This window comes from Amborella trichopoda, chromosome 5 (genome assembly GCF_054954075.1).
Source record: "Amborella trichopoda isolate Santa Cruz 75 chromosome 5, AtrichopodaSantaCruz75HAP2 v2.0, whole genome shotgun sequence".
In the NCBI taxonomy this organism is placed as follows: domain Eukaryota; kingdom Viridiplantae; phylum Streptophyta; class Magnoliopsida; order Amborellales; family Amborellaceae; genus Amborella; species Amborella trichopoda.
The window spans coordinates 3,576,579-3,599,277 of record NC_142340.1 but is presented as its reverse complement, the minus strand read 5'-3'; the positions used below and the strand labels follow the sequence as shown (position 1 = coordinate 3,599,277).

Sequence of the window (22,699 nt, the reverse complement as noted above, 5' to 3'; positions counted from 1 at the left end):
GATTGGACATTGAAACTTTGATGTACAACTGCAGTGTCACTCTATCTTTCATATTTTCTTGCTTGAAAAAGGAGTCTATCTTCTCTCCATTTAAGGTAGGGGGACATAGAATGGTCCCAAAGCATTGTCACCAAGCCTTCACGATTTCTCGGTGAAAAAATTAAAGGAAAAAGGAGATGAGATGCAAAGGACCAAGTGGCGTTAGGTTATGAGGCACGTGCAATGCATGAACCCTCACATTTGCACAAACACGTATCCAATGTTTGCATTGACATAACGTACATGTTGGCCATGACTTAAACAGTGTTTTAAAAAAGGATGAGGTTTTTATAAGATTTAGGTTTTATGAAAATAAAATAAAGCTTCATTTCGAATCCTCATATGAAAAGCACTTTTGGCGAAAAAAAATCTCCATGATGGCTCTAAAATCAATTTCTAATACCAAAAATAAAAGTTGATACTAAAAAAAAGGTAATGATCTTGTGGATATGTGAACATTTATTTTTAGGGAGAAATGGATGGTCTAGAAAGTTTGTTACAATATACACTATTTTTGGAGTTTGAAATTCAAAAATTTTTTCCCGACCATAATGTTCAAGTTGATATGATTAATGTAAAGGTTTTCCAATGCTTGAATTGTAACTTTGGATGAGTTATGAGGTGAGGGTTTACTTACTTTGATAGGACTGCAGCCTTATCAAACCATTTTCCTTTCAAAAATGAAGGATGGTGCTAGAGTGTCCAGATTTTAAAAATATTTTGGGCACATTTCTTAGGCAGAAGTTTTAACTTCTGGTTCTTAAAACCTCCGAATGTTTCGTCTCCACGGAGGGGCATAGAAGAGACATACTATTTTTTTTTCTGTTTTTGGAAATCTTAAAACAAGGTTGCGAATGGAAAGATGCCCCATGCATTCCCCACATGGAGCTAAAACCTTCGGAGATTTCGGCTTCTAAAGCTGAAACTTCCAACAAATAAACATGCCCTAACTTTTTTTTTTCTTTGTTTGATATAGCCATCTCACTGGGGGCGGTCAAGGGTGGTCGGGTCGAGTCAGGTTCGGGTCCAGCCGGATCCGGACCAATGCCTAACCCGGACCTGATCGGAATCCGACCAAAAAATTAAAATATCTATGTATTTAACTATATTAAAATGTATTTTATATATTGGGACCCAAAAAATTTTACCAAACCCGGACCCGATCCGATTGGACTCAGACCCAAATAATTTTCGGGTCCAAGACTTGGATCCGGACCCAACCCATCAGGCCCAATTTTTAACCTATACCCGGACCCAGATCAGGTCTATCCCTCAGGTCTTGAGTCGGGTCCGGGTCGGGGTCGATTGCCACCCCTACATTTGACTCCAACGTATCGTGTGGCAGCAAGATTGTGATCCTGGAAATTTGAAGATGGGATTGATCTCGCTTTGGATGTTGGATCAATGCTGTAAAAACGGCTTCTAGAATAGTAAAGCTGCAAAGGCCCGAACTATGATGTTTTATAAACAACTGGGGGCCATGCAACAAATGCCAATCAATGGAACGAGGTTCTAGGGTTGGCAATGGGTCGGGTGATCAGGCCCATCCTGGCCCTAAAAAGCCTAGATCTTGGGCCACAGAATATGGCTAAGGGCCAAGCCGGGTCAGTTGGGCTTGGGCCATTACATGTTCAGCTCGGTCAATCTCTGTAATTTCACGATATTTCTTTTTTCTCATTGAGTCCATTAGGCCCAGCCTAACCTGATCCACTCAAGATAGGGTTAGGTTGAGGCAGGTTTGGGTGAGGGCTTGCCCAGGCTGTTGCCAGGCCTAGTTATGGAATGGATTGATGCCCACAATACAAACTTTCGAAATAAAGGTTGTTATTTTGTGGAATAATGGAAGCAATGGTACTTGAAAAGAACTTCCCCATCATTTGCCATAAGTCAATAATACATACTAGGAAAAATATATTTTAAAGGATCAAAACTCCTTATGAAATCATCTAATGGTTCAAAAGATTCATATGAACATTGTAGTGATTACTTTCTAATTTTATACCTAATTAAAAAATCTTAAAAATACCATAATGATGCTTATTAGGGTTATTTATCCTTAACAACCGAGGACATTTCAATAATGTGACACACGCTGAACATAGGAAGATGCAATTGTCATTTAGTTGAGGCCTCTTAGGGGGGTTAATTACTGTGATACCTTTGTTTGTTTGATGTTCCCAACCTTTATTCAAAATCATTAAGTATTTTTAAAATAGTTTGAAAGGTATTTGAGTGAAATAAAATTTGAAAAATAAATTTGTTAATATATGTTGGATTTTTTTATCCTTGTGATTTTGCAAGGGGTTAGTGTTGGGTTTTTATGGCCATTAAAACCTTAGGAGAGCTTGTAACTAATATTATCGTATAGTGGAACATAGTCCAACTTTCAGTTAAGACCGCTTTGATATTTCCCTTATATATTGCTTTAATATTTCCCTTATATATCATTGAATGTTGTTTATATTTCCGTTTTTTAAACTCAATTTTTTTCTCTGTTCTTTTTTTGGTTAAACATAGATTTTAAGAAACCCATCGTTATTATTCTACAATGAAAATTGCCGCCTTCTCCTCTCCTCTCTCTCTCTCTCTTTCTTTCTCTCTCTCTCTTATATACACAAACACAAAAACTCCTGCCAAGTTTACGAAATGGACAGGGTTTCTATCAGTCAGCCTACTCATATGTGTAAATGTGGCCTCCCTCTAAAATCTATTTTAAAGATGGGTTTTTTGTCTAATTGTTTTATAGGTTCATCATCAAGGCCAAGATGATCATGAATATGAAAATAAAATAAAATTCTAATATTCGAAATATAATTTTTTGCTCTATTTTTGTGCATTGTTTACATGTTGTTTATAGGCCGTACACTTTACTCGACGTCCATCTTCAGGATGGACGTTTGTGAGTAAGTGGGCTCTTGCAGCAGCTTAGTCATAGAACAATTTTCCTTCCAAAATTTAGAAGCATGTGTGTGGGACACCAAAAGCCGAATTTATTCCAAAGTTCCGAAATTTCCATATTCATTCGAGGAAAACAATCCAAAGAAGCTAAGGAAAATCTTTTGAGCAGCCCTGCATCATTTATCCATATTTTTCAATGGGTGAGCTCAAAAAAGGCTTCGATTTCCTTTTCTTAACCTCCAATTATTCTTCTCAAGAAAATAAAACAGGGGATGGGAGATTTAGATTGGGGTGGCAATGGGTAAGGCCTGCCAGGTTGATAGTGATACCCATATTTTAGGAGGCCTTAAAAGTGTTCCATCTCGAATGTCATGTAAATTTGATCTCTACCATTGATTTCAATAGATGTTAGATCGATTGGACTTGGTGCTCTTATATATCTCCAAATCTGTTTTTTTTTGTAATAATCAAGTAATCCCAATTACTTTCATGCCCTCATCTACGAAGGAAAAATTTTATATAAGGTGTCAACTTTATATTGTAGAAGTAAGGTACACCTAAAAAATCTACCTTCAAAGGATGTTCCGACTCCCAAAAATCCTACAATTTTGTTCATCTCAAGGCCTCGAGATTTATGGACATGAAAACAAAAGATTTCAAGTCCTAAAAAATAGTATATCTTGTAACACATTATCTAGACCGTCCAGTTTTCAAACTTTTGAATGTTTATAGATCAGCTTGATCTAACTATTTTTAAAGTTTTAAATTTCATAATTAGAGGTGAAATGGATTTTTAGGCTATAGTGAGAGTTTACTTTACCGGACGTTCATCTTTTAGCAAGATTTAAAAGTACTCCTTACTCTGGTTGTTTAAGGTTGAACCTTATACAAACTACACCCATCTATGAGAAGTACTAAGTTCGAGGTGCGGCTGCATAGGTATATGGGGCAGCAGCAGGTGGACCATAAGTAGTTTCATGAAAACAATTCCTAAAGGTTGTCCCTTTAGGCAGGACTCATATATATTGATATAGAAACTAAAAGGTCCAACAACTGTTTGTCTAATAAAGATGACACAAATGATGTTAAAAATAAATTAAACTAGAAACCCTAATTGATGTCTAACAAACGCCATACACAGGGTCGGACCAGACCATGCAAACATAACAAAAGAGAATCCTGGCCCTGGATACCTGAATGAGTGCATCTATATAATATCTAAGACCAAAAGTTGCTTTTTTGTGTTCTCAAAGGGACCCCATAGGACATCAGTGAATAGAAAAATGAAATATTTCAATCTAAAGGAAAGATATTTAGTTTTAGATAAAGAAATAAAACTGGCCTGATATGTCTGCATAATTTATTTCGATGATTCAGGGAGGAGTATGGTCCCTCTCCCCACTGACACACCTATTGGGTTCCATTTGTTTTGCAGGTGATTATTTATTTTTAAATTTGCAGTTTCACTCATGAGATATGGTTTTGGGTAATGAACAAGTTGAGATTTCACCTTAGTTACCCAAGGTCAGCCACTAAATTTACCACTATTGTCCAAGATTTTTCATTTTTTTTGTTTTTCGTTTTTGAGGGGCTAATAGTATGGAAAGCTATTAGAGCTGCAATTTCATGGGAAATTTGGAAGGCGAGGAATATAAAGAGTTTTGAGGGGAGTATATCGAATGAAGAAATTAAAAAAAGGGGTCATAGAGATTATGATCAGCTAGATGCTAGTAACAGGAGTTTTGTGGTGTTGTAATCTTGATTAACGCTCGTGAGGTGGTTATATTAACACGTCCTAAACAAAGGGCAATGAGAATTTCGCTTCCACCACCATTAGGGATGATCAAGCAGAATTTTTCAATTTTGATGGAATCTCTTTTGGGTAACCCTTAGCCAACAGGACATGGGTAATTTTTTGGTGGCTTATTCAGGCTCATGTGGACAAGCCACAACTAACACAACAGAGATGACAATGTTGTTAAAAGTGTTCAGAGTTATAAAGGAAAGACAAATAATTACTTCAATATTAGTGGATGGGGATTCGATGAATGCTATTAAATGGAGTAAGAAGGAGCAAAGAGCGCCATGAGCCTTGAGATCTATTTGGTTTGGGGTAATGGATATATGTGAAGGTCTGGTTAATGGATTCGACGCTTTGTCAAGCACTTGTTGATATCGTCGCAATAGTCGCCAACAATCCAATTGCGACTGTTGCTGATATCTCCTCTGGTGTTACCCGAATGTAGTATGGAATGTTGAACTGAACTACATTATCATCCAGTAAATGATAAAGAGGGATCGACATTTGAGAATCTCCAGCATTTATTGCAAGGGGCAAACTTCGGGCTGGCCGGAGATGACTTTATGATACAAGCCTGATACTCAAAGTGCCTTTTCGCTAGAATCTCATTACTGTGTTATTGCATATGGAGGTGTCCCGAATCCGATGGCATCCAATGTTCGGAGTCTGCTCGGTGCCCAATAGACCCATGCTTCGGCCTAGGTATGATCTTCCTAGACTATCTCCAATATAGAGGCTTGATCATTATTAATGTTTGCATATTATTCACGGATAGGGCCATTGGTGGTGAGAGGGGCGGATGCCTCAACATAACGTCCCACCTTCCATTCCTACCATTACTATATATATATATATATATATATATATATATATATATATATATATATATATATATATATATATATATATATATATATATATATATATATATATATATATATATATATATATATATATTGCTTTATGCAATGGAGCTAGCCTGAATCATTGTACTCCATATTCTGGTAATTTTGGTTCAATGTGACCATTGACACTCTTGTGTATGGACTTCATTTTGTACAATTCCACATACAAAGTCATACTTTTAAAATTGATTGAGAAATGGATATTCTTACTTCTAAAAAAATGGCAATTCTCCTTGAATAGTTATATTAGGAGCATATGCTACTGCAGGAGCAAACTGGACAGCTACTCTCTCTGTCAGAGGACTAGCTTAGGAGGATTTTTTCAATATGAAAATTTGATAACCACCTCAGAATTAATAAGTGATTATTTTTAAAAAGAAAGGTTCTGAAGTTTAAGTTTCAAGTACTTTAGGTCACACCCTTCAAAAATTGGACAGTCTATATCCAATCTTGAGACATTATTTTCTTCAAGTGCACATAGAGTGCAATTTGGAAATCTTTCTCAATGAAATTGGTCTATGGTTGGAAGAGATTACATCCCAAAATTTGAGGGCCTAAAGTTAGTCCTAGATTTGAGTTTTACCTGGTTGGAGTAAATGGACAATATACTCCTACGAGTATAAGATCTCTTGGCTATATCATATACATTAAGTATTTGTGTGCGTGCATGTGTGCGAGGGATATATATATATATATATATATATATATATATATATATATATATATATATATATATATATATATATATAGGGAAAGCTTTCTATGCTCTCCCTATAGTATAGAAGTTCTATCCTCCCCCTTCAGTCCAGCCATCCAATTTTTTTCAAAAGAGCCTCTCACCGTTTGATCTTAGATCCGATGTCTCAAAGTATTTTATTTTTAATTTTTTTAATATAAATTTTTTGAATGTGAAATTTAGTACGTGCCATTTTCTAATTGGGGCGCACCTATGAAAAATATTAACAATAATTTTTCGATAAAAATAGTGACCAAAATACCCCTTAAAATTTTTAGGGGTATTTTGGTCATTTTATATTATTAAAAGTATTTCTATATTTTTTGTTGGTACCAGTTTAATAGAAAAATAGACATCCAAAATTTGGTATCAAAATAGTTTATAGAAAAAAAATTAAAAATTAAATAATGTAGAGACGTGACATTGTGATTGGGGCAATCATAAGCCTCCATTAAAAAATGGACGGTTGGATAAAGGAGAAGATAGAACTGTAGGGGACGCATAGAAAGCTTTCATATATATATATATATATATCAAACACTACAAAACGCCTATAGATGACATTTATCATCATTCAAAATTTATCACACGGTCACGGTCACATATGTCTAATAGTGAGAAAGAGATTTTACATTAAAAACCTTAAATCCGTGGACCACAACTCCATGATTCATTCGTATTGTTTAGTTACTAGGTATCATGAAAGGCAACCCAAGATTTAGATGCCTATAAAAGATAAAAGAGAAGTGTTTCAAGTGTTGTTTACTTAATACATTATTTTATTTCCATTTTGAGTTGGGAGCTTGGCTTTCATCCCACTAAACATCTACTTATTTATTTAATTATTTGATTTTATTAATTCCCATTGTTTATTAATTTCTATCCATGACTAAATATCATGGAAACCTAGTTGTAGATGCCTATTGGAATATAAGATAACATAAAAGTGCTTTAGTGTTTGTTCACTAAGGTAGTGTCCTTTAACCCATGTAGTTCTATATTGTCTACTTTTAACTAACCATTGGTTTATGCACTTCCACTTTGTCGGTTGGTGTGTTATGCTCCTACGGGAACATACTATAGTCCTTGTCGGTTAGTGTATTATGCTCCCATGGGAGCATACTATAGTCCTACTCTTCAGGCACAAGAGCTACTTGAAAGGATTTTTTTCATTCTAAAATTTTGGGAACCACATACAAATCACGAGATGTTTATTTTTAATAAAAAGTTTGAATTTTGAATTCTTTAGTACTTATATCCCACCCTTGAAATATTGGATTGCCTATGTTCAATATTGATACATGATCTTTTTCAAGTACAAAGAGAGTGATTTGGGGAAAACTTTTATTGAGAATACTCGCCGGGAAGAGGAGGATACATCCCCAAATTTTGAGGTATTAAAAATACTCGTTGGACTTTATTGAGGGAGTAAATGGATAGTATGTTCCTGTTCAACGCGAATTATAGTGGCTTCTCAAAAACATCTCATTTATTTGTCATTTATTTTTATTTTTATTTTTATTATTTTTTATTTTTTATTTTTTAGGAGGACATGTAGAAATAGTGCGATAGTAGGCAAGGTCACTCTGTGACGGAATTCAATTTCTCAAGCGAAATAATCATGCCTTTAAGATTCATGTGTTCATCACAATAATATGGTCTTAAAGTTTATCACTATCCTTCCAAAAAAATGAATGGTGATGGAGATTTCTGTATGACCCAACAAAGATGTCACAAAATTATTTTACAAAATTATTTGAGTAATTTACATACGTACACAGAAAAAGAAGAAAGGAAAATATTAAATGGGGCAATTTTGGGCAAAAATTATGCTGAAGGTCAGCGATCTGAGGTTCCTTTCTTCAGACAACCCGTTTCTTCATTGCCAAAAGAGAATATAGGCAATCCAAGGATGGGAACCGCATACCGCTCTAGGATTGAGAACTGAGCTCTGCTCAACGACCTGGCGTTCCTATCCTCGGACCACCCATTTCATTATTCCCAAATGAGAATATGGTCACTCATAGGATGGGAACCTTAGGCCCCTCTAGAATTGAGCTCTACTCTTCCTCAAACTGCCCATTTCTTTATTCCTAAGTGAGAATATAGGCCGTTTGAGGACAACATGCTCGAAGTGAATGGGCATTGCCCTAAAACTTGGGGCACAACCCTATTTAAAAAAATGTTTTTAAAAAATAGTATGCAGTCAAAAGATGACATCTTTGGACCGAGCAACAATTTTCGAGAATATTTATAAAACGACGTGGGCTGATTAACTTTCTACTTAATTTTCACCCAAAATTGGCCCATTTCGTATTTTCCAATTTTTGATATGTATATTATTTATAATTGTACGTCCCAATTTCCCTCCATCGCCCTCGAAGTTGATGAGTAGGATTATGAACATACTTTTGTTTTCTATTTCATTTTTTCTATTTCATAATTTGGAATATGATTTTGTACACGATTTTGTAAACCCACCAATAAACATAATAGTGTAAGCTCAATGGACTAGATTAGAGAATCCATACATGAATTGTGTGTTTGTACTTTTTCCTCATAAAAGTGGTTGTCTTGCCGATCTCAAGTTTTTCACAAATTTGCACTTCATATAAATACTCCAAATAAAAATAAACCAGAAATATACATAAGAATTATTGAACTCAATATATCCACTAAATGTGGTCCGGATACCCTACTCCCCTTCAAACTAGGTTGTTGGACTCATGCTACAATGCAAGCTCTTTAGCTAATCATATTATTGAAAATAGTTTATATAAAACAACAAATTCATTTTTTGCTAATCACATTATTGAAAAAAGTTTATATAAACAACAAATTCATTTTTAGAAGTAAGATTACGACTTTCTACACATCCGATTTAGTTACACGATGATATAGATTTGATAGTGTCTTAAAAAAAGTGTCAAATTTTGATGGTGTCTTAAAGAGCCTAATCTACAGTAGGGCTAGGAACTGGCTAGGCCAAGGCTAGCCATGGCTCGAACCAGACCTGAAGCAGCCGTAGGATAGGGACAAGCTTGGCTAGCCCTACCTTTCGTAGGCTCAGTTTATTGCCACACTAATCTACGGGATTTGATTAGTGTACGAATCTAAGTCGCACTCTTACATAGGCCACTTCCTCTGATTTTTTTTATTTTTATTTTTATTTTTAAATATTAAAACTTGTGTGAAAAAATAAAAGGAAAAAGAATGAGAAATAAAAAGGGCTGCAGCCCTATGAAAATAAATAAAGCCTCACCTCATAACTGATTGAAAATTACAATTCAACCAATATGAAACTTTTACATAAGTTATCTTGACTTGAACATTATAGTTGTAAAAAAAAATTGATTTTAAGCTCTAAAAATAGTGTATATTATAATAAATTGTCTAGACCATCTATTTCACTTTAAAAATAAGTGTTTTTAGATTTACAAGATCTGTATTATTTTTTTAATTTTAAATTTCATTATTAATACTATAAATTGATTTTATAGCCATCATAAATATTTATGTTGCCACGAATACTTTACGGAGGATTTGAGATGGGGCTTCTTTTGTTTTCTTGAAGCCTAGGCCTTGTAGAAACGTCATCCAAAAGGGAATTCATAGTGGGAAAAAGAAGACGGGACCGAGCCCTAAAGCTAGGGTTTTCAGAGTAAATGAGGCTTAGTGACGGCGACATGACGATGGGTATTATATTCCTTCCAGAAACAAGGTGGGTCCCACCCGTGCACGAGTAGAGTAGAGCAGTAACGTAAAGATATCCCACTTTTCCCCTTTTCTTTTCCCCTCATTCTTTTTGTTGCCTCACTTTTTTTTTTAAATAAAAAATTTAAATATTAAAAAAAAGTGTGGTTTCCGTAAGGTTGTAACCTTAAACAATCCATTTAAAAGGCACTTTTAAATTTTATCATAATATATAATTTTGATGTGAAATATTTTTAAAATTATCTCAAAATCTATTTTCATATCTAATTATAAAATTTTAAATTTCAAAAATGATTAAAATCAAATAGATCAATAAATATATGAAAATCTTGACAATGTTATGCGGAGATAATGTGTTCTAAGATGCACCATTTATGGGACTCAAATTTTTTTTTTTTTTCGAAGTCATTTATCTCGATATCGAGATGATCAATTAGAGGGTTTTTCAATATTAAAACAACATTTTTTTAATTGACTTTTGAGGTGTATCCGTAGTTCTCCATTTTAAGGTTGCAACGTTATATAACCTTTTCTCATTAAAAAATGCAAAAATACTAACTTATTTTATTTAGAAAATTAAGAAGACTACAATATAGTACTCTTGCATGATCAAACTATGTATATGCCTACAGTAAGAACCATGCCGAGGATAGTTTTAGAAAAAAAAAAAATTTAAATACGTTTTACATTTCAACTATGGGATTGTATACAATGACATCATTTATTTTGTACCAGAAGGTCATAGTTAATATATAACTATCCGATGTGAAAATCCGATCATTTAGGTGTGTTATAAAGTTCGAGAAAATTTATATCGAACTTTCAGCATGATCAATGGACTAAGTACAACCACCCAATTTCACATCCAATAGCCTAGATTATGTGTCATCTTGTATCAAAGGTAAACAGCCTCATTGTATAATTTTCCTTTAAATGTTTAGTATTTTTATTATTTTTATTACTACTCAAAGTAAAAAATCATGTATATTCCGATGGGTATTTTGAAATTGAGTCAAAACATATATGTAAAATACTAAGTAGTTAATCTATATATTTTCCTTTAAAAACAATAGAGTGAAAAATTCAACACACATCTATAAGCTTAATAAACAATGTCCGATCATTAGATGAACACCGTCCAATTATTGGATAACAAGACCTAAGTACTAAATAGCTAAAAAAATGTATTTATTATTTATGAAAAGAAACAAGATCTGATTATGTTTTAGTGGATTAAAATCCAAATAAAATCTTTTCAAATGTATTTTTCCTCCAAAAAACAAATGAACAATTTGATCCCGCAAGATCATAGTGTACATCGCAAAAACTTAACAAATACAAAAAATGTAATTTTATAAGGAAGACGACAAGTATCTATCCCTGCATGCGCACGATGCTCAAATTACTAAAATGCACTTCATCCTAGTGGAAATTACAAAGCGAATTTTATATTACAAAAAGAGGGAATGGAATGTTACCCTTGTCATTTGAATCAAAGACATTGCAAGTCCCTTCTCCTAAGAAAAAGACAATTTCCGTGGTAGTGCAGAGGCTGTAGTCAAATGAGAAATGATAATGCTCTCTTGGCAGTCCCTTTCTCCTTCATAGAAGAAATGGACAAAAGTTACTATTATCCTAAGCAAAAAATTTATAGAAGATAATCTTATACCATAGATCAAAGGTGCTCTTCAAAAATCTATGTAAAAAAGGTTGTTTTAATGTAAAAAAAATCCTTTAATTGATCATTTCGTTATCGAGATTTGTAGATATGGCAAAAAAAAATGGATTTTAAGTTATTTTTATAATGCATCTTATAATGTATTATCTAGACCGTCCATTTTCAAGATTTTTAAAAAACATATAGATATGCTTAATCTGTAATATAGTTGGAGTTTTAAATTTTATAAGTAGGGATCAAAATAGATGTTTTAGCTATCATAAGGGTTGTAGCAATCTTTTCAAGTAGATTTTTAAGGTACACCTTACTTTTGTAATATGATGTTGGCACCTTGTTCAAGCCGCACCCCTTAAGATTTTCAATGCTCATAAATTACTAGTGATCATGCTGAAAGATATCCTCCTTGGTTGACAATTTTTTATGTTTTCTTACAAAATTTTTAAAGAAGTGTAGTTTGAAACCTTTTGTAAGGCTTTTGGAAGCCTCTTGCTTACACAATATCAAAACTTCAAAGATTACAATCTCACTCAATTTGTATATATATAGTTGGCTAAATCCAAAATAAGCAAATACAACAAGAATATGAGCATGAACATGAGGGTGACAAATAAAACATACAACAATTACATAAGATTTGTGGTCTTAACTCTTGAGAGGTAGCTTGGGCAACTAGAAATTCATTGTTAATGAAGATTATACTTTTTTGTTAAAAGAGATATACTTCTCTCTATGTCAACAAACGCCTTTTTTTTTTTTTTTTCTAAACTCACTCCCTCAATTCTTCTTCTCTTTTTTTTCTTTTTCTTTTTTTTTTTTTTTGATAATTCAAGGCAATGATGGGCTCCTACTCGTTTTTGTAAATAATTTAGGAGTTAATTTTTTGAAGATATTAGTTGGGTGGTATCAATAGGAATAGAAACCCAATATGGTGACTATGATGTGGGAGTGCTACCACTACGACCCTATCCGCTTTTCCAACTCACTCCCTATCATCATTGATCGAACAAAGCTGGTCATTAATGTCCATGCACTAGAACCCGGAGCCTCTCTAAATGTAGAAACTTGAGCAATTCAAAACCTCTCTAATGGTCATGTCTTCCATTGGAGATCTTCTTTCTCAATACTCAAATTAGTGGCCTCTAAAAAGGATGAGTATTATGTCTATTGATCCTCCTGCATAGAGATCATTATAATTTCATTCTTACTCTCATAATATCCCCTTTTTAATCAAAGACCGTAATACACTTAATTTTCTAGGAATATATATATTTTCTGATAATACATATGTGGGATAGTTTTGGCTATCTCGAAAGTTAATATCTTCAAAGAGCATAGAGTTCTGCTGAGTTTCAATTGAAATTTTTTACTTTTTTTCATTAAAAGTTTTTAAATTTTATTTTTTACAAAATCCCACCCTTTTAAGAATCTTGTGGGCATAGCTTATTCAAGAATTCCAGGGAACTAAAATTTCTAATATATATAAAACCTTCCTTGAAAAAGGTGCATGAATAAACTCGACCTTCCCTCCAATGCATGGGGATTTCCAATTGTATTTTAAAAATATAGTATATAGATCATTAGAAGATGATTAACTCATGTAAGTAACCATAATTTTCTAGAGTTTCTACAAAATCAACTCCCTGATATTTTGTATAAGGTTGCATTCTTAACAATGAAAATTAGGTGCACCTCCAAATTTTATTGTAGATGTAATTTTGGTGTCAAATTTTTTTAGGATGGCTTGAGAATCCATGTTCATCTCTAATTATAAAATTTTAATCTCCAAAAATGCTTCAAATCAAGTAGATCAATAAACATATGAAAATCTTAAAAATGGATGATCTAGAAAATATATTGCAAGATGCACTGTTTTTGGGACTCGAAAATATTTTTTGTTTTCGTATTCATACATCTTGATGTTGAAATGATCAACTAGAGGTTTTTTTAAAATCAAAATAGCCATTTCCCATGGATTTTTCAGGTGAACCTTAGTTCTACATTTTAAGGTTGCAACATAATATAGACTTTGTCGTCTATACTATGCAAATTAGAGTATGAATTGTAGACAAACATAATCCGAGTATTGTCACTTAAGGTTTTTGAAGAGACCTATTGTCATCTTTCTTTAGTTTCCTGTCTAATGTTTTACTAATGGGCTCCTCTTTTAAAATTTTTAAAATATTAATAATTAAACTATGGGGTGGACCTGTAACTGGTAGCAACAATGGAAATGGATTTCACACAAAGGTGAACTACAACGAGAATGTTACTATATTTTGTTAGATATATTTGATATTAAATTGACCTATCATTAAAAATCAAGTTAGTTATAGAAAAGTATACAATGAGACTATTTCCTTTTGGTATAAGGTAGTCATAATTAATCTTGACTATTGGATGAAATTGGTGGTTGCATTTATTCTATTGAGCAAGCTCAAACTTTAATTGTTTTTTTTTTTTTTTGAACTTTGCGACACACCCAAGCTTTCATATTTTCACATCGAATGGTTGTAAGTAATTGTGATCTCGTTATACTAAAGATAAATGATCTCATTGTATATTGTTTTAAAAATCCAAAGTGGACCTCCTTGTAGGATTCTCATGTTAGATTGGATTTCATATTGCAAAGAATTAAAAACTCATACAAAAAAAAAAAAAAACATTGGGGAGCCAATGTGAATTCAGATTTCCTCATACTGGAATCTACCAGCTACCTATCCCGATTTGGATCAAGAGATTTCTCCTCCCATTGATCAGTTCCCGATTTGGATATTGAGAGTTCGATTCGACCCAATGAACTTTTAGACCCTTTTCAAGGATGATCTCGTAAGTTACTCCAGTAACATCACAACTGCCAGAACGAGGTTGAGGTTGTGTTGGTACTATCTGAGTTTTAATTAAAGTCTAGGCTTTCATTCTCATCCAATAATTTAAAAAACCACTAACTATTTTAAAAACTGATCAAGATTTATTATTCCATCTGAATTACCTAAAAAAGAAAAAATAAAGGCTTGAGCCAACCCATAAAGGTGGTATGGTCATTTTCAAGTCCAGCTTAATAAAGTGAGCATTTTGGTCATTCTCAAAAATGCTAGAGACCTAAAAAGTAATTTAAAAGAATCTTTGGGTCAGTTACGTTTCCCAGTCAAAAGACCACTTCCTCATGCTCCATCCAAATTTTAAAATAAAAAAACCAATTAAACAAGCGTTTTAAAGGCTTCAGATTGACACATGTGTCCTCGAAATTGAAGCCCTTCCGATTACGGAACAAAGGCTCAGATTCATTGCACGCATCCGTTTTCCCAATCTGGACGGTCCATTTTAAACACTAAATCTTCCCCTGACGCATCGTATCACGGACCATGATACTATAAGTAGTCGCTTCGCACCGGCGTTTAGAGCTATACTCTCTCTCTCTAAAACTCTCTTTCTCTCTCTATCTTACAGTCTCTCTCTCTCTCTAGTCATGCGTGATCATGGCATTGAACACACGTTCTCAGAGGAAAAATGGCGAAATTATGCAAAATTTGGAGGCCGCCATTAAGGCAACTTGATTGAAACTTTGCTTTGAGGCAAAGTCCAGGCATAATAAGTTCGTTTACCTGAGAAATCACGGTGAAATTTCGTCTGATTTCGGCGAAAAAGCAGGTTTTCGCGCATAACTCTTTCCAAGTACGTGTTAGTCGTTGTCTTGAATGATTACTCCGAAGAAAAGTTTCTCTGTTAAATCTGTGATGAATTTGGATTTTTCTGAGAAATTATTCCTCTTGTCCTTGAATAAATCACTAGTCCTTTTCCATTATTTTCTTTTGTTTTCGCCGGTATTTTTCTTGAAGAAAAGCCTCTCTGTTTTCGTTCTGATTTGCATTTGGACCTTTTGTTGGAAACTAGTATTTAAATCTCTAATATTCCTGTCTCTTACTTCAATTTTTTGAGCTGAATCTGAGAGAAATCAGTTTGATCGGCGATGAAACGAAGTTTTATTTGATTTTTCTCAGTAGGATTCTTAAGATTTCAGCATTGATCAGATTTTTGTTTAGAAACGCTGTAAATTCGCTGGTAAGAGCTTCAAATTCAGTGTTAGTTTCTCCATTTTTTTATAGCCTGTTTGAGTATATTGTGTTACAGTACAGTGGAGAAGCAATTTTAGATTTCCCTTTAAGAAGTAGTTTTTTTTGGAGAGAAACACGCTTGAGATACAATCCCCACTCTTTACCTTTGTTTTTTTTTTTCTTTTCTTTTCTAAATCTGAAAAGAAACTCTTTGGTTATGGTCAGTTTTGGTTGGATTACCAATGACTTAATTATAGGATTTTCAATTCTTTTCTTTTAGCTCTTAGTACTTAAAGATCACTGAAGAAGTAGCCTTTTTTCAGAGAATAGATTACAATAATAATTTCTCATATTTCTGGTCTTCTTTTTTTTTAAGCTTTTGCTCTGAGAACAAATGCATTTAACCCTGAACTATCAGTATTCTTTTGTAATTTTTTGTAATTTTGAGACATTTTCAAACTAGTGATTAGAGTATAAAACTTCAATCTAGAAGAGAATTCCAAACTAGGTTTTAAGAATAACTATAATAATAATTTTCAAATTTCTGGATTTTTTTTTTCAAGTCCTTAAGCTTTTGCTCAGAGAAAAAATGGATTTAATCCTGAATTTTCAGTATTCTTTTGTAATTCTGAATCATTTTCAAACTAACGTTTAGAGTAGAAAACTTCAATCTAGAAGCTAATTTCAAACTAGGTTTTAGCAGGGAAACTAGTGGGAATGGATCAATTTACAATGTTTCGCAGCATTGATCCTCGAAAATATTAAAACAACTTAATGATTTTCATCTGAAACTTGCCATTTTTGCCAAAAAAGAATGAAGGAAACCAGTCGGAATGGAAAGAAAGAAACTAGTCGGAATGGATCAATTGAAAATGTTTCGCAGCATGGATCCACGAAATATAATTTTTTTTAATGATTTTCATCTGAAACTTACCATTTTTGCCAAAAAAAATCGATATTTTTTTCCAATCGATATCTTGTCTTGAAAAGACTGCTTCAGATCCTGTCATCAAAAGGTTCTTCTGCGAGAGAGAGAGAGAGCAGAAAGCTCTTCTTTTTAGAGACAGAGAGAATGCAGAAAGCTTTTCCTCCTTGAGAGAGAGAGAGCGAGAAAGGATAGAGAGATGGAAAAAAACTGCATAGAAAAATGTTGTCCTAAAGCTATTGAACTTTTGGGTAACACTAACTGGTTCTTCCTCGTTTGAATTTGCAGAGAAATGGGAGTTGAAGTCACGGAGAAAGCCAACAAAAAGCCTCTTCTCCTCCTCTGTATATTCCTTCTTCACGCTTTACCCACCTCTTCACAAGCATCAGACGAGCTCAAATCTCTTCTGTACTTCAAATCCACCGTTATGGATCCGTTAAAGTCCCTCTCCTCCTGGGCCGACCCCGTCAACTTGCCATTAGGGTTCAGTTACCCCTTGTACTGCAACTGGTCGGGCGTGCTCTGCAACTCCGAGCTCCATGTCAGAGAGATCAGCCTCGCGTCAAAGAACCTTTCCGGAACCCTAGAAAGCCTAGACCTTTTACAATTCCCCTTTGTCGAAGCCATTAACCTAGGGTTCAACAATTTTACGGGAGCATTACCTTTACATTTTTTGAACTCGACCTCTCTTAAAACCCTAAATTTGAGCTCGAACTCTCTCTCTGGTTCTATCCCCAAAGCTTCTGCTCAGACCCTAGAAACCATAGACCTCTCCAATAACTTCTTTTCTGGTTCGATTCCATTAGAGATCGGTTATTTTTCTGGCCTTAAAGTGCTCGATCTTGGTGGAAACTCGTTAACGGGTCAGTTGCCTCCTTCAATATGGAACTTAACGGCGTTAAGAAACTTGACCCTGGCGAGTAATCAGTTAACGGGAAAATTATTGCCAGAGATCGGAAACCTTCTGAATTTGGAGTGGATCTACCTTGGTTACAACAACTTTTCGGGCGAAATTCCATCGGAAATCGGCCAGTTAAAATCGTTGAAACATTTGAATTTGGTTTACAACAACCTTACTGGTTCCATTCCTCCTACTCTTGGTAATTTGAGGGGCTTGAAATACCTGTATCTTTACCAGAACAAGCTTACCGCTTCGATTCCTGGTTCATTTTTTAACCTAACCGAGCTGGTTTCATTGGATCTAAGTGACAATGAGCTCAATGGAACTCTGAGTGAAGACATGGGAAAGTTGCATAAGCTTGAGGTACTGAACCTTTTCTCTAATTGTTTTCATGGCGCTATCCCTCAAGTTTTGGCTTTGCTTCCTTGTTTACATGTTCTTGCTCTGTGGGCTAATGGTTTTTCCGGCGAGATTCCAACCAATCTTGGCAAGAAAAGCAACTTAACTGAGCTTGATCTCTCCACCAATTACTTAACTGGCGAAATTCCGGCCAGTCTCTGTGATTCAAAAAGGTTATATAAACTCATTCTGTTCTCGAACAAGCTTAATGGAACCATTCCTTACAGCTTGGGTCATTGTTCAACTCTGAGAAGAGTGAGGCTACAAAACAACAGCTTTTCTGGAGAGTTACCGCCGGAAATTTCAAAACTTCCTGTACTGTACTTCCTGGATATTTCAATGAACAAACTTTCCGGCAAGTTAGATGGCCGGAAATGGGATACTTCCTCTCTTCAAGTGTTGAAATTAGCCAGCAATCGGTTTTCCGGCAACTTGCCAGAATTTCAAAACAGTTCCATGAAGCTGGAAACCCTAGACTTATCGGAAAATCAGTTCTCCGGGGTTATTCCAGCCAGCTATGGGGACCTTTCAGAGCTGACACTCTTAAATCTTGGCTGGAATCAAATTTCCCATGAGATTCCAGCCAAAATCGGTGAATGCAAAAAGCTTGTTACATTAGACCTAAGTCATAACCGGCTGACCGGAGGGATTCCGGTTGAACTTGCTGGAATACCTGTTCTCGGGGACCTTGATCTATCTGAAAACCAGCTAACCGGCAAAATACCGGCCATTCTCGGTGACATGGACTCTCTCCTTGACATTAACGTGTCGCATAACCGGCTACGTGGCAAAGTGCCGGTTACCGGGGCCTTCCTCACGATCAACTTCACCGCATTGGCCGGTAATCCCGGTCTGTGCGGGCTCGTATCCGGTTTGACCCGTTGCAAAACAGGTTCCGGTTCCAGTTTACTTTTACCACTGGCTGTTTTTCTCGGCATTCTGGGTGCTCTCTCCGGCGTTCTACTCTTCTGGCTTTTCCGGCGCCGGAAATCTCAGCGTAAGAAGGTTGACACAGAGGAAGACGACATGTGGACACTAGAAATGTACAGTAATTGCCACGTCATTACGGTGGATGACGTGCTAAACACCATGAATAAGGAGAGCTTGATATCTAAGGGAAGGACAGGGAGCCTCTACAAGGGGAGAACGGACGTCAAGGGTTTAACTCTTGCGGTCAAAGAGTTGGCCGGAAACAGGGATTTTCTGGCGAGCTTTTGGCCAGAACTATCGGATTCTGGCAATGTCAGGCACCGGAATATCGTGAGGCTCCTTGGAACATGCAGGTCCGAGGCGACCGGTATTTTGATATATGAATATATCAGCGGCTGGAATCTCGGCGAAATCATGCATGGGAGTGAGGGTAAGAAGCTGGGATGGCATTTCCGACTGAAAATAGCTGCCGGAATTTCGAGGGCTCTAGAGTATTTACACTGTAAAAGTTTTCCGGCGAGAATTCACGGCTGCGTCTTACCAGAAAAAGTGATTGTTGGGGAAGATGGTGAGCCTCGGTTGAAGCTTGTTTTGCCCGGAACTTTGAGGAATAATTCCAAGGGGTTTCTCGCCTCTGGTTATGCACCTCCAGGTAATTTTGTCTCTTTTTTTTCTTTTGTCTTTTTTTTACCAATTTTTTTTTTTTTTTTAATGTTTTTAATTTGGGTGAGGTTTAAATAAGGTGCCCACTTATACTGTACAAGCTGCCCACTTCTCGCATCGGTAAGTTTTGTGAGAACGTATAACACCGGTGTCCGAAACTTGAAAATTCATGTTCTACCCATATAAATTTTAAAATTTTCAAAATGGTGCTAGATTTGAAATTCTTTGTTTCTTTTTATACATGGATCTTGAGGTCGAGGTGAGCAATATCAACAATGTAGGATTTCCAACTTCGTAAGAATATTTTCTATCGGATGTTTTATGTGCACTATGAATCTACATAATAAAGCAGTGTTTTAAAACCCGACGACTTACAATCTGGGTTCCGGAACAATGGACCGAACCGGTTCGAAAATGGTATAGGTACCGGATTGGTTCCGTCACAAAACCACTTTTTTTTTTTTGGCTTGCTTGTTTTTATTAAAAATTATCTAATGTTTTTGTGGGTCCCCACTGAAATTACCACCACGTAAGCCTCTATTTTAGTTTTTTTTATTTTATTTATTTATCTTAATTTTTTTAGATCACTGGTTCAAACAATTCGAGAATGATTCAAATTGCCGATCTAGTAGACCGGTATTGAGGGTCGACGATCTACTCCACCATCCATTTTTTTAAATACTGAAGTAAATTTCAACCTTATATAAATTTTTTTAGAAAATTATATAACAAAACCATTTACCTTTGACTTAAGGTGGTCACAATTAGCTTAAGGTGGTCACAATTAATATTGGCTGCATTTATTTCAATAACCAAACTTTAAAAAAAATTACTTTTTGAATATTGTGACACATCCAAACTATCTAGTTTCAGATATGATTTGTAGCCTCCTTCTACCGTAAGTGTCCCATTTTTTTTATTCAGATAAAAGTTTATATAAATAATTTGAGGATCCAACTTTTTGCCAAACTCATCTGTTTAGCACGCGTTTGCATATTAAAATATCCATGTCTAAAACCAAAACGTCTGCTACCCTTTTTAACTTTTTTCTTTAAGATCTTTTTACAAAAGGATGCTTAGCTTTTCGGCCCAAAGTTTGGGAACAGCTAATGGTTTCTTTGGCTTTATTTATAGAAGTCAAAAAAGCAAATAACCAAAGGATTTCGGTTTCGGTTAATGTGTAATTGTGTTCAAACGCTATTTTATTTATGGGAAATTTGTCAAAATGTGCATAAATGTTAACTATTTAATATTTATCAAACTATATTTTGCTTGTGGGAAATTTGTCAAAATGTACATATATGTTAACTATTTTATCAATTGATTTAATTTCAAAATACTCAACAAATATATATGATTTGAAGTTAGAGTAATAGAAAGAGATTAAAACGTTAAATTCGCTAAAAAGTGCTGGCATGGCTTTCCACCCCAACTCTAGAAAACTTTTAATTTTTTCAAAACTCTCAAAAAAATGAGTGATACTGTGAATTTTTTATTTTCTTCAAGCCGGATCGGAACCGGTTGCGAACCAACCTGCCCTAAAATCTCTGTTTATCTCATTTCCCATGGGTTCTCGGAAGACTTCTATTCTTTTTTTCAACTCCAGAGGGTGACTCGTTCGACGGCCCCAAAATAATAAAAATCTTGGATCCGGATACAAATGCAAAAGAATTGCCAGAGTGCGAGTCTCAAATAGCCCCTTCCTTTTCTCACCCATTTTTCTTATTTGCAGAATTCATGCACAGCAAGGAATTCACTGAAAAGAACGACATATACGGTTTCGGCGTTCTGCTGATCGAGCTTTTGACAGGAAAGGGACCATCCGAACCGGGGATATCCGGCCATGGTGACCTTGTGGGGTGGGCGCACTACTGTTATGCGGAGTGTGCGACCGACACGTGGCTGGACCCGGGACTGAGAGAGGAGATGGTTGAGTATCAAGGGGAAATGGCGAGGGCCATGCATTTGGCCGTGGCCTGCACCAGGCGGGAGCCAATGGCGAGGCCATGCGCCACGGAGATCGTCCGAGAGCTGGAGTCCATGCGTGGTGGCAAATCCTGGCTCTCTACCATTTTCAGATCCATGCTTATTCTCAAATAGTCTCTTTCTCTCTCTATCCCTCTATCTCTCTCTCTCTCTCTATATATATATATATCCCTGCCTCCAATATTTCACCGTCTCTCTCTCTCCTGTCGTCCAATCTGATTTCTCTTTTTCTGCTGTCTGATATCTTCCTCTCCTTGCCCCCAACCTAATCTCCCTCCTCTCTCTCTCTCTCTCATGCATCTATCACTCTCTCTCACATACACAACCTCTAGCTCTTTCACTCATATGCATACATATCATCTCTCTCTCTCCTTACCTGCAACTTAATTCCTCTCTCTCTATCAATCATTTTGTCTCCGTCCTTGCCTCCGACCTTTTTTCTCTCTCTCTCTCTCACACACACACACAAACACACACTATCTTTCAGTCGCCTAAACTCAGATATTTTCCTCTCTCTCTCTCCGACCCACTATTCCCTTCCCTTTGACTCCAACCTAATCTGCTTCTCTCTCTGTCTCTGCAAATTTTGTTTCTTGATCTCCTCCATACACTTCTCTGTCCCTATCACTAGAGTACACATGTTTCTCTCTCTCATTGCTTTCTCACTGAATTTTATTGCCTCGGGTGATATTTTATGTATCCTGCTGTGTTTCTGTTGATTATTCATGTTAATTATAAGAGTGTAATTGTAGAATGAGTGGTTGGATAGCCGAGAGCAGGTTTTGGTTTGTATACGAATAAGAAGTGTATATACATTATGTATCAAACAAGCGATTTTCATACAAAGATATGGCCCCCCTCCTCTCTCTCCCTCTCTCTCTCTCTATGCTTGCTAAAATTGATCAATCTCTCTCTTGCTATGGGTTTTTTCTCACTCTTCCTTTCTAAATTGGTTATTCCTTATCAAATAATTGCCCTACAATATATTTGTCACTCTCCTCTGGTACTTCCCCCCCCCCCTCTTTTGGTCCTGGGACTACTAACAAATTTTCTATCTACCATTTAAATTTTC

The 22,699-nt window shown here is 35.5% G+C and overlaps 1 protein-coding gene across 3 annotated transcripts; it reads left to right on the top strand.

Moving 5' to 3' along the window:
- Window positions 1-15,058: 15,058 nt before the first annotated feature.
- LOC18443396 (Leucine-rich receptor-like protein kinase family protein) lies at window positions 15,059-22,473 on the top strand. Of its 3 annotated transcripts, none has more exons than XM_006853586.4 (3): window positions 15,059-15,443; window positions 17,037-19,630; window positions 21,374-22,473. In XM_006853586.4, the coding sequence occupies exons 2-3, from the start codon at window positions 17,041-17,043 to the stop codon at window positions 21,739-21,741; spliced, it is 2,958 nt and encodes a 985-aa protein (XP_006853648.1). In that variant the 5' UTR covers window positions 15,059-15,443; window positions 17,037-17,040; the 3' UTR covers window positions 21,742-22,473. The 3 variants fall into 3 exon arrangements, with proteins under 3 accessions (XP_006853648.1, XP_020528752.1, XP_011626728.1); XM_020673093.2 differs by having other exon boundaries at window positions 15,165-15,419; XM_011628426.3 differs by lacking the exon at window positions 15,059-15,443 and adding an exon at window positions 15,459-15,830.
- Window positions 22,474-22,699: the final 226 nt, after the last annotated feature.